Source organism: Girardinichthys multiradiatus, chromosome Y, assembly GCF_021462225.1.
Source record: "Girardinichthys multiradiatus isolate DD_20200921_A chromosome Y, DD_fGirMul_XY1, whole genome shotgun sequence".
NCBI lineage: Eukaryota > Metazoa > Chordata > Actinopteri > Cyprinodontiformes > Goodeidae > Girardinichthys > Girardinichthys multiradiatus.
The window spans coordinates 41,461,601-41,474,283 of NC_061818.1; the positions used below are offsets into that span (position 1 = coordinate 41,461,601).

The 12,683-nt window shown below is 45.3% G+C and overlaps 1 protein-coding gene across 1 annotated transcript in view; it reads right to left on the reverse strand.

Annotated features, from left to right (window-relative positions):
• Positions 1-5,175: 5,175 nt before the first annotated feature.
• The window catches only part of LOC124864190 (glutamine-rich protein 2-like), a 28,857-nt gene continuing 21,349 nt past the window's right edge, over positions 5,176-12,683 (reverse strand). The window contains exons 9-17 of the mRNA XM_047358854.1: positions 11,146-11,310; positions 10,926-11,044; positions 9,772-9,837; positions 9,588-9,680; positions 7,728-7,880; positions 7,352-7,481; positions 6,654-6,759; positions 5,420-5,551; positions 5,176-5,306 (exon numbers count right to left, since the gene is read on the reverse strand). Of these exons, the coding sequence (XP_047214810.1) occupies positions 5,176-5,306; positions 5,420-5,551; positions 6,654-6,759; positions 7,352-7,481; positions 7,728-7,880; positions 9,588-9,680; positions 9,772-9,837; positions 10,926-11,044; positions 11,146-11,310 (1,095 nt within the window). The remainder of the gene's footprint in view (positions 5,307-5,419; positions 5,552-6,653; positions 6,760-7,351; positions 7,482-7,727; positions 7,881-9,587; positions 9,681-9,771; positions 9,838-10,925; positions 11,045-11,145; positions 11,311-12,683) is intronic.

The window sequence follows — 12,683 nt, forward strand, 5'->3', positions numbered from 1 at the left end:
CAAAGCAGCAGTTATGGCAAAATACAAAAGGATTATGGTTGAACGAAGCTCTGGGAGGCCACTCCTGAAGTGTAGCTTAGTTAAAACCGGTAGTCATAAAACATCTCCAAACGCTGGGGATGTCCGAGGACACAAAGGGTTGTAAAACATTTGGTGGCAATTAATAAAACATGAAGACAAAAAAAATGGTTGATTTTCACCATAAGGTTATTATATCACTTCAGTTCCACAGCGCACCTGTGCTCAGGTGTTCGCACAGTCAAAGCACAACTTGCGAGACTCAGCGGCCTCAGAAATCAACAGCAATCAAGTTTCAATAAGACATTTCATGCACATACAATTCAGAACACTTTGGACTATAAGTGGCGATTCTAAATCGCCCTAAAATCTTACTCTGTCCTGCCCAAGCTCTTCCTAATAAAGAAATAAAAACAAATGGACTTTACTTGATGTAGTTTTTCTTGGACAGAGAGGTAGAGAAAGGGGGAGGAAGAGTTTCCACGCGTCCGTGGAAACTCAGGAAAGCGGTTCGTCCTCATCCTTTTGGCCTCCTTGGCAGAAAGGTGAAAAATATGACGGACCGTCAGTAGTCGACTGGAGCAAAAAAAAAAAAAACAGAGGAAATGTTCTTCTCCTTGAAACCTCCTGGGTTTTTGGTTACGTGTTAAATCCACGTCTTCGATCGGTAAAGTTGAAACTTACAAGCCTTCTTATTCCTGTAAGCTTAATTCGTTTAGTTTTCTGGCCAATGGGAGAAGGAATGAAAGTCCACGTGGGATTTCTTCTCCAGAATGATGTGCCTCTGATGCTGGTATATAGTCGACCGTGACATCAGAGCTGCGACGCCCCGTCCTATCAACCGCGGTGCCCCCTGGGATTTATAGTAGCGGACTATTCTGGGGTACAAAATGGTTGAAGACGCCGGAAGGCATAGTGGCGTCCAGCAATGTCCAAATGGTCCAATATTAAGCAACACGTGGTCCAACAACTTAAATAATGGTTCCACATTACAGAAGAATGTAATGTTCAGAAGGAGGTTAAACTATTAAGATGGGAAGCATCCCTTTTTTATTTCCCCCAAGGTCCAGAGTAAACAGTTAAACAGAAGTCTGGTTGTTCGCCTGCTGGCGTGTTGGAAGCAGATCACGCACACGTCTTTTGGAAATGTGATAAAATCACACAATTTGTAAATAGTTCACTACAGAAAATTCTGGGTTATAAGATTTCTCTGACCTGTACAACACTACATGTGTGTAATTTATCTGTTGACTGTAAACAGAAAAACGACAGATACTCGGTTATAATATTACTAGTAGCCGCTGAGAAACAAAGAAATGGGCAGAAGAAGACCCTCCTACTCTGGAACAAAGGATTCGCTGCTTAAAGGCTACAGGAAGCTCAACACAATGAGAAATGGTCAAAATAGACAAAGCAGCAGCAAAGAGCTCAAGAACCCCAGGATCATGGACTTATGCTTGGATTGTGATCCCAACAACTGTTTCTTTATGTTTTGCTGTATCAGTTTGTTCTGACTGATTGTAAAAGCAAAAAACTAATACAAAAATAAGGTGCAAAAAGAATGAAAATAAGTGAAAGGTGAAAAACAGGGTCGTAATCAGCACTTAATGAGCAGAGGGGGTTCAACGAATCCAACAGATAAATTACAACTGTTGATTTAGTTCCTGATGCCCCATCAGATGGAATTGAACCCTCACCTGCTGTGTGTGAAAACATTTGGACCCCGTCCACCAGGACCCACATCTCACCACCCCTCCGTTTCTGTGCCCTGTTCTGCTAGTTTTCACAGCTTTGAGGCTGTGGTCTCTGCAGGAGGTGATCAATCAGGTTCTGCAGATGATGCTGTTCCTCCTCAGTTATTTCAAAAGGTTTTCCTCACTTCGACCTTTGCTCTTCTGAATAAGCAGTATGTCCTCTGGCATGGTCCCTGAAGGTGTTTTTAGGCACTTGTGGCTTTTAATTTTCACATTTTTTGAAGTGAGTTGACAGGAAATAGGGTGTAGAGAGGGTGGAGGACATGGAGTAAACGGACCGGGACTGGAACCAGTGACAGCCTGCATGGAGGACCAGAGCCTCTGTAAATTGGTTGTGTGCTTTACGTCTGCGCCTCTGATAAAGAAACCCTCTGTCTTCTTGCTAATTAAAAGCCAATTTTTATACTGTCCCCTCTTTCAAAAACCTTCTTGAAAGCAAATAAAATTGTAGAGTTTTTAGTCTGGTTTTAAATCTTTACAGGATGGGCTGTTAAAGGATCTTCTAGATTTTTAGCGACTGACTCTGATGACTCTGTTGTCCCCGTCGGCTGCCTTTGACACAGTGGACCACAGGATCTTCTGTTTTGGTGACCATGTGTCTTCCTCTGCTCCTCTCGCTTGAGGTCAAAGGCGGCTGGTGAAAAATATTCCTGGTGGGGCTGATGTGACGAGACGTTTCTCTCCAATATATGCAATGAATCAACAGTGAGAAGACGAATGCAGCATCTCTTTCATCATGTCTGCACAATGCCAGCTCAACAGCACCACGAAACGTACTACAGTCAAAGAGTTTAGATGAAATATGACAAATCTTATTATTATCTCGTTCTTTCCTCAGCGCGGTGTCCGTCATCCAGCTGCGCCGCTATGCTAACCTTTCTGAGCACAGTTTTCCATATGAACTCTTGATCTTGAACATCTCTGTTTAGGTCCAAGTTGGATGGTTCTATGGGCTAAAAAAAGTCCAGTTTAAAGTTTTTGATGTAGAAAAGGACTGGTCAACATGGGACAAAGATGTCTGTGGGGATTCAGTGTTTAGAAGGATCCATTCATACTAGAGAGAAGTTCTGTTTGATGCAACAGTTCAGGATCAAGGTTCTGACCCGTCACCAGGACATTAGTGCCAGCTTGGTACAATTCAATTCAAAAATCCTTCAGTAATACCTAAGAGAAATTAAATGTTGTTGTAGCTCATTTTCTGCAGGTTTCTTCAAAGAGCCGTTGTAGATGCTGAGTGTAGCAAGGATCTCCTGTCTTCCAGCAGATCTGAAGAAGCCTCTTCAGGGCTGGACCACAACTAGTATCTCGATATGATTCAGCTGAATGGCGATATACGATATATATCTAGTTTTTTCTTTCCATAAAGTCATTATAAAAAGACACCTTTAAATTAAGGCGTTACCCCACAGGCAAATTTATTAACTAACAGCTGTAGATGTTCATGAGAATTAGGTACAAAATAGCATACTGGCATATTTTAAATAATCCTCCTAAAAAAACTAAATTATGTTCTTTTCCTGCATAATAAAAGTTAAAACACAACTGTGCAATGAAAATGTAAAGAAGAAACGATGCAGAGCAGACGTAAGAAAAGGTGGACTTGCTCTTTAAAAAATGCTTCCTGTATAAACTGGTTGGATAGAATGAACAAAACGTTTTCCTTCAGTCAGTTCATCTCTCTAGTCAGTCATTTCTACCTCTTCCTTCCTGAAGAAGAGGAACTGGCTGGTGTAAAAGTATGATTAAATTATGACATATTTTTAACATGAATGCAGGTTTGTTTTCTTCATTATCATGTTGTGTGACAGTGTCTGTCTTCAGGTGGACCAGCATGAGGAGAGACACGTCTATGCAGGTGAAAGTAGTTTTAAAGTCTTGCCGGAACTTAGGGGCGGAGCTAAAGGGGGGTTGTGGGTTAGGGTTTTGCACTGGGGGCATATATATATATACAGCGGTTGGAGAATGAAACTGAAACACCTGGTTTTAGACCACAATAATTTATTAGTATGGTGTAGGACCTCCTTTTGCGGCCAATACAGCATCAATTCATCTTGGGAATGACACATACAAGTCCTGCACAGTGGTCAGAGGGATTTTAAGCCATTCTTCTTGCAGGATAGTGGCCAGGTCACTACGTGATACTGGTGAAGGAAAACGATTCCTGACACGCTCCTCCAAAACACCCCAAAGTGGCTCAATAATATTTAGATCTGGTGACTGTGCAGGCCATGGGAGATGTTCAACTTCACTTTCATGTTCATCAAACCAATCTTTCACCAGTCTTGCTGTGTGTATTGGTGCATTGTCATCCTGATACACGGCACCGCCTTCAGGATACAATGTTTGAACCATTGGATGCACATGGTCCTCTAGAATGGTTCGGTAGTCCTTGGCATCTAGCACAAGTATTGGGCCAAGGGAATGCCATGATATGGCAGCCCAAACCATCACTGATCCACCCCCATGCTTCACTCTGGGCATGCAACAGTCTGGGTGGTATGCTGACATTACCATGGATACCGTGGCTCTTGATACATCACAAAGACTTGTTGTCTTGGTCACAGATGCGCCAGCAAGACCTGCACCAACAATTTGTCCTCTTTTGAACTCTGGTATATCACCCATAATGTTGTGTGCATTTCAATATTTTGAGCAAAACTGTGCTCTTACCCTGCTAATTGAACCTTCACACTCTGCTCTTACTGGTGCAATGTGCAATCAATGAAGACTGGCTACCAGGCTGGTCCAATTTAACCATGAAACCTCCCACACTAAAATGACAGGTGTTTCAGTTTTATTGTCCAACCCCTGTAAATATAGATATATATCTATATCTATATATATGTATATGGTGTGTGTGTTAATTGTTACTCTCATCTGTAGCCGCCTCGAGATCTTTCTCTCAGCAAAGTCCAAACTCAAACTAATTAAATTTATCAATATTTTACTTTACCATAGGCTGTCTGTATAAGGCAAGTTTTATATATATATATTTATACAGTACAGACTAAATGTTTGGAGACAGATTCTCATTCAAAGAGTTGTCTTTATTTTCATGACTATGAATATTGTAGCTTCACACTACTTCACACAGCTGAGTCACAGACCTACTGCCACAAGGGTTAATACGCTGCTGAAAATAGTTCCCATGAAGTTAAACGCAACCTCTTGCTAGAACCTTTAATAAAATGATCCCATCACTTTCCTGGAATCTGCTAGGAATAAAATCAAGAAGCGACTGAAGGTGAACAAATGTACAAACAAGTTTATTCAATAACTCAAACAAATAATAACAGGGCTTTAGGTGGCTAATCAGAGAGGGAAACAAACTGGGAACCAGTAACAATCCTGAAGCCTTTAGTGGGAGGAAGGTTACCTCAAACTAGGAATCAAAGCTACAACCCTACAGGTTGAGTGGCTCACAGCTCTCAGGATCAGCGACGCTATCTGCTGCTGAAGCCTGAGTGATGGAGCTCTGCGACGTGCAGCAGCCCAGAGCCGACACGGGCCAGTCCCGACCCGAGCCGCTGGAGGCTGCAGGGGAGAACAAGGGGAGGAACAGAGAAGAAGAAAAAAGCAGGTAGTTATCTTTGCTTCCACTAAGTTTTCTGGGTGTGTTGGACAGGAACCGGACCTGAGAGTCTCACCTGAGCGGCTGCACTGCATGCTTTTGGCACTGAGAGGTTGAGGATAGACCAGAGTGTCGGATCCCACCTCTGGAGACACAGCAGGTCTCTGAGGGGCAGAACTTTTAGTCTTTTCCTTCATCTTGCCTGCAGCTGGCAGAAATAAGGAGCACGTAACCAAAGATGAATAAAGATGTTTCAAAGCTCTTAATGACATTAATTAATAGTGTCCTGCAGACCAAGCTGAGTCCCATCAGGACCTGCTCAGTCTGTGACTGCATAGAGAATCAAAGATGTTCAGGAGAACATAGAAACTATCAGCAGCACCACAGGTTGAATTACATCGACATCAAAAAAACAAAGTTCCTGAGGAGGGATCTTCATGTTTCTCCTCTGCAGAGCAGAACATCCTGAAACCATCCAGGGAACCTGAAGGTATCTCAGGTAGCAGCTTCAGTTAAACAACAATGATCTCTGATCCGTCAGGCGGTTCTGCATGCAGAACCATCATTCATCCTCAGCTGGTAGAACCTCATGGAGCAGACTTTACTGAGCAAAGAAGAAGCCTGATGTTGACCTCAGAGGAGGAGCCAGCTTCTCAGGGATGGACCATCCCACAGTGGGAACATGGATCAGTTCTCCAGATGTTTGTTGGAAAAGGAGCCTCCAGACTCTGTGATGTAGGAGGTTGTATCATGGTACAGGCTTGGACCATCTCTTCTGTGATGCAGAGATTCTAGAGCAACATCTGCTGCCTTCAGGACCATATCTTCAACACGACAATGGAGAACCACATTCCAAAGTCCTGGCTGAGGAAGAGGAGGGTACAGCTGCTGGACTGGGCTGCCTGCAGTCCTGACCCGTCCCAAACAGAGACTGTTGGAGATGTCTCTATACTCTTGGACACCTGAAGACGTGCTTGCAGAAAAAACGGGACAGAATAACAGCTGGAAGTCTTCCTGGGTTGGGATCCAGAATGCAGGAACATCTTTAGGTGCTGAGAGCAGGAACGGGAACAATAGAGACGGGGAAGAACTTCATTTGCTCCCAGAATAGATCTACAGAAAAGGCTAACAGATGGAATGAAGCTGATGAGACCAAACAGGAAAATCTGGTGTTTCTGACATAAAAAGAAGTGAAATGGGAAAATGTAGATTGTTTTTCTTTTTCATGATAATCAGCAGTAAGCAACAGGACGGGGGGGGGGGGGGCTCCCACCATCAGGTAACAGGTGACTCTTGTCTTGGACACTCACCGTCTTTGGGAGCGATCAAAGGTAGTTTCATTTCTGTGTTCCTGAGCTCCTGGACGTTGAAGCGACCTCTGTAAATACGTCCATCCAGTCCAACAATGTCTGCTTCCTGCAACCAAACCAGAAACACACCGAGCTCATGTCGCAGTTCATCATCCTCACTGACAGAAATGTACAAAATACTAGATTTACATTGCACTGCAGAAGCAGAAGGTTTTACACCCGCTAAACCTCAACACAAAGTCCTGGATCACTGTGAGGGTTTCAATATTTGGATCCAGTCCCCTTTACTCTGATAAACCTAAATGAATCCGACCAGAACTCAGATGCTACATTATTAGTAAACAGGGTCCAGCTGCATGTATTTAATGACAGTTCATCGAAGGTCTGAGAGGAATCATGGTAGTGGCAGCATCATGCTGCGGGGTTGTTGTGTGGAGGGACATCGAACAGCTGAGGGTCATTTACTGAAGTTACATCAAATGGAAATAACGGCTGTTTTTGCACTTTTCTGATGCAGGTTCTGTTTCCTTCAAAACTCTCCAGATGGTCCACCACCTCTGGGCAGAAATATCTGCTGCTGTTGAACATCTGCTAGACGACTGTTTGTGGCATTTAAGAAGAAAAGGAACAGGACTTTTTCATCACATCCCAACTTTGCAGGACAGACTTTTGGTCTATCTTCTATCAACGTTTCCTACCTTCATCACGTCGTCCCCCTCGGCCTGGGTGAGCAGCCTGGTGTGCTGAGAGCCGCTGCGGCGCTGACCGGATGAGACGTTGGTGTGATTCCCACCGCAGCTTCGGGCCGTCACTTCAGAAACACGCTCACTGGTCCATCACAGAGAAATAAGAAGGAACTTGTTAAGTTTTCACAAAACACAAACTGTTCCCATCTTCATAGATTCATCTTCAGTCCAGTGGTACCACACCATTGTGGTACCACTGGACTGAAGAAAGGAACCCTGGATCAGGACGTCTGGACTGAACTGGGTGTTAAAACCTAAACTTGCTGAAGTTTGAAGACACTTATGGACAGATGTGACATGTCCTCGTCCCTGACTGGACCTGACTCACTGCTGGACTCCTGCTGGCTTCTGTCCGAGTCGTCTCTGGGTCTCTATGCTCTCTATCTGCCTGCACATGTCAGCGTGGCTCTTCTGCAGCTGCGCCCTCCTCCGGCCTGACCGAGCCATCCAGACACTGCAGCAGCTGCTCCCTGGTGTCAGGCTGACATCACAACACACTCAGCTGGTGCTGAAGGTCCAACAGCCACATGCAGAGCTTGAAGCAACAGCAGAGCCTTACGTTCTGTCCCGTTCCAACAACAAAGTTCAGTGGATTTAATCGATTTTCTGTGATCGATCAACACAAAGTAGATTTCTTATTACCCTGAGATTTAGCTGGACAAAGCAGCACTAAAAGACATTTTACTAATTATGAAACATCAATGATCACCTAAATATAAAGGAAAAAGTCCAATAAGATAGTCTGATGATTCATCAGTCAAAACATCTGCATTCAGACCTTTGACTATTTAAAATGTTTGCTGAAACTCACTCAGAGAAACAAGGTCCTCCAAAAGCAGCTCAGTCTGGATCCGAGTCCATGAAGGCTTCTTCTCGACTCAGATCCATGAACCAAAGTAGAAAGATCCTCCACTTCTACTGGTCTAAGATGTTAGATATAAGGGCAAAAGGCCAAGGATTCATTTAGAAATGAGGACATGCTGATGGTTTACTCTTTGTACCGACAGAAGAGGAAACCTACTCAACAACATACTCTACATGGTCTACTCCCTGCTAGACTGGGTCTAGAGCAGTTAAGCTGGGTCTAAGCACCTAGATGAAGCATTCATGGAAATTATATCTCTGTAGTCAAGAAAAGACAGAAAAGTGGCAGAAACCAGTTTTTTCTTGGTCTCAAAAGAAATACATGAACAATCTGAGAGTTGAAGGAGAGAGATGATCATTAACCAGGAATCAACGTTATCTTCAATCTTCAAGCCATGAAGCGTAGCGACAAAAGGAAAACTGACAGGATTTAGTGTATGGTTGGAGAACAACATAAATGTTGGTGTTTAGCGCTGAGAACTAATTTAGAACGGCACAGTTCACTGAAGCGTATTGAAGGATTGTTGGAACTGATGGAGAACCTGCTGAGGTTCAGATCCACCAGACGTCATCAACAGAAAAACCCTAATTAGTGTTCGATACTCTTTGATCACGATAATTATTATGGAAAAATAATGGCTCCAGAACGGACCCCTGGGGAACACCTTTGACCCCACCAAGGAAGCAGGAGGCGACACCTCCAGCTTTCACACAGAGTTCTGTTGGAACCACCCAACCTGTTTTGCTGAAATAGCTCAAAGGTCAACAAAAGGTCAGTGAAAAGGGCTGCACAGTTTTTCTTACTGCCTGAAGCCTTAAGAAAATTGTGTCTTACTTTGAAGGCGCTGTAGTTGTAGATCTGAACTATGAAGTGGAACAAAATGTTTGGTGTGTCTTTTTATTCCGCCCGCCTTTGAGATGTTCATGGTTTGGGAAGTTTTTGTAGAACCTAACCCTGCTTTAAACTGGACCAGAACTTTCTCCATGACCTGTCTGCTGTGGTCCTTGGTTTTCATGGTGCTGCTTGTTCTCTAATGTTCTCTAGAGAGAAACCGAACATCTGCCGCTAGACTCCGATTTAATGACACACAGCTGGACTCTGATTACTGACTAGGAGGTCCTGCAGGCAACAAGTTGGACTGGATTTTATTTAAGAGGTATCAGAGGAAAAGAAGCTGAAAACAAATGCAGGCCGCACCTTTCAGATTTGGTCCGTCACATTAACCGTAATGAAACAGATTGAGGTTTGTTGTTGGAACGGGACTAAATGTGGTAAGAACACTGTCACAAGGCTCTGTCCTGCATGTACCTCTACTGCTCTCACCTCCTGTAGTGCTGCCGTATCTGCTCCAGGGTCCACGGCCGGAAGGTCTTCTGAGGAGGGAACGCAGGGAAGGATGGCAGTGTCACCAAGATCCTTTAACGGTTCAGAGGGAGGAAACAAAGCTGTGTGATGTCACCCAGGATGTCCTCCTAACAATAAAACTCTGTTATCTGGGCGGACTCACGGGCCAGGGGTCTGCTTCATGATGGGCCGATCACAGGAGAGGCAGTGAAATCTCTCCAACAGCTGTCTGAAAATAAACAAAGAACAACGTTCTTCACAGATTTGTTCATGCATGAAGATCCCAGCATGAGAACATTCCTCCAAAGAGTAAAACCAGTTTCATTTTTCATTTGCTTTCTCTAGCAGGCCACGGTTACAGTCATCACGCACAGGTTCTAATGGTTCTACAGCAAAGGGCAGAAGTGATGTCCAATAGGAACCAGCTGGATTTTCTCCAATCCATACTGGGTCAGAATTATACATACATGCCCCCCTGATGATATTTGGTTTCTACCAGCAACCTTCTGGCTTCACCTGGTTGATATCTGACCACTCTGATTGGCAGAACTGGTCAGATCCAGTTAAACTGGTTGGTTCAGATCATTCCAGAAGCTCCATGTTAGCCTGCTTTCTCCAGAACCAGTTTGGATGTTTGGGATCACTGTCCTGTTTGAGCATCCAACTTGATCCAAACTGTAACCATCACAATTAGAAGGAAGTTCTCTTTCTTCACTATTCCATCCATTTTGTGTAACACAGCAGCAACCCTGACCACCAAACGCTGCCACAGCATGACGGTACCATCACCCTGCTTGACACTTTGTCAGTTTGAAAGCCTCTTCCTGACTCCACCTAACATTGTTCTGGTCATGGTGTCCGAACAGCTCCATCTTTGACTATCAAGTTTGTCTTCAGAAGACTTTGGTTTCATGGTTAGGTGTTCCAACAGAACCATGACCCTAGAAATCCAAACTGGTTCTGCAGGATACAGTGGGCTGATGTGAAGGTTTTAGAATTGGACTTTATTAAAACTGTTTCTGTTCCAGGAAGTCAGCCGGGTTAAATAGACCCGTCCAACTGTGCCTGGGGCGGCCAGATGTCTGTGAGCCACTACGTATAATCTGGACTCAGCGCCAATCTGAAAAAAATCCACTACAAGTTCACCTCGTCTTAAAAAAGATGCAGCCGGAAAAACACCAGTTCATATAAACCATTAAAGCTGCTGGATGGTGGAGAACATTCATGCTGCTGATAAGCAGATGTTCAGCAGATGTTGGACTAGCTGAAACCTCAGTCTGAGGTGAGTTTGTTGCACAGGTGTTGGTTATCGCTCACTTCCTGATCCCGGCGGCATCATCTTGCTCTGGAGCGCTCTGAGCCTGCAGCTTCTTGTGGATGCTTCTCCAACGCTCTTCCAGCTGCATCTTCACACAGTCGAGCTCGATCCTGTTCAGCTGTGGACACATGAGTTTTAGAGAACCTTCAAACCAAACCACCCTGCAATGATCGGTTGCTAAAAGCATCTGGAACCAAGCTGCAGATATCTTCTCTGTACCTTAAACTCCATCTCAGTGGACAGCCTGTCAATGACCTTGTGCCAGTCCTGCTCCTGGCCCGTCACCTTGTTCAGCAACTCGTGGAACATGGAGTTTAGCTGCTCCGTCGCCACGTCAAACTGTAGACGACTGACTTTGCTCTCCAGAGCTGACTTATCTGCTTTCTGCAGGAGAACAGACGAGAACAGAGAGGAGGAAGAGGAGGATGAGTGAAGCTCAAACGGAGACACTGAACATTTATTCACAACAGCGACGGATGATGGCCACAACAACAAACTTCTGCCAAAGCTCCTCCGCATCTTCATGGAAACTATTTTCAGCCCTGAGAACAACTAAGTCCACTCCATGATCCAGCAGCTTCTAGAACCTCCATCAGCAGCAGCAACGCTCAGAAGGTTTTCTGTCTGACTTCATCAAGGTCTCGTGTTCTGGAAGAATCTTGGGCCACTCTCCTTTCCAACATTGATTCTGTTCATTGAGGTTTCTGTCCATCTCTCCATCCATCCGTTCATCTAGGAGGGATGGAGAGATGGATGATGGATGGATGGATGGATGGATGGGTGGATGGATGTTGGATGGATGGATGTTGGATGGATGGATGGATGGGTGGATGGATGGGTGGATGGATGGATGGATGGGTGGATGGATGGATGGGTGGGTGGATGGATGGATGGGTGGAGGATGGATGGATGGGTGGGTGGATGGATGTTGGATGGATGGATGTTGGATGGATGGGTGGGTGGATGGATGGATGTTGGATGGATGAATGGGTGGATGGATGGGTGGATGGATGGGTGGGTGGATGTTGGATGGATGGATGGGTGGATGGATGGATGGATGGGTGGATGGATGGATGGGTGGGTGGATGGATGGATGGGTGGAGGATGGATGGATGGGTGGGTGGATGGATGTTGGATGGATGGGTGGATGGGTGGGTGGATGGATGGATGTTGGATGGATGAATGGGTGGATGGATGGGTGGATGGATGTTGGATGGATGGATGGATGGATGGATGGGTGGATGGATGGGTGGATGGATGGGTGGGTGGATGGATGGAGGGGTGGATGGATGTTGGATGGATGGATGGGTGGATGGATGGATGGGTGGGTGGGTGGATGGATGGGTGGGTGGATGGATGGGTGGATGGATGGATGGGTGGGTGATGGATGGGTGGATGGATGGATGGTGGGTGGATGGATGCATGTTGGATGGATGAATGGATGGTGGTGGGTGGATGGATGGATGGATGGGTGGATGGATGGGTGGAGGGATGGATGGATGGGTGGATGGATGGATGGATGGGTGGATGGATGGATGGGTGGGTGAATGGATGGATGGATGGGTGGATGGATGGATGGGTGGATGGATGGATGGATGTTGGATGGATGGATGGGTGGATGGATGGATGGGTGGGTGGATGCATGGATGGGTGGGTGGATGGATGGATGGATGGATGGATGGGTGGGTGGATGTTGGATGAATGGATGGGTTGGTGGATGGATGGGTGGATGGATGGGTGGAGGGATGGATGGATGG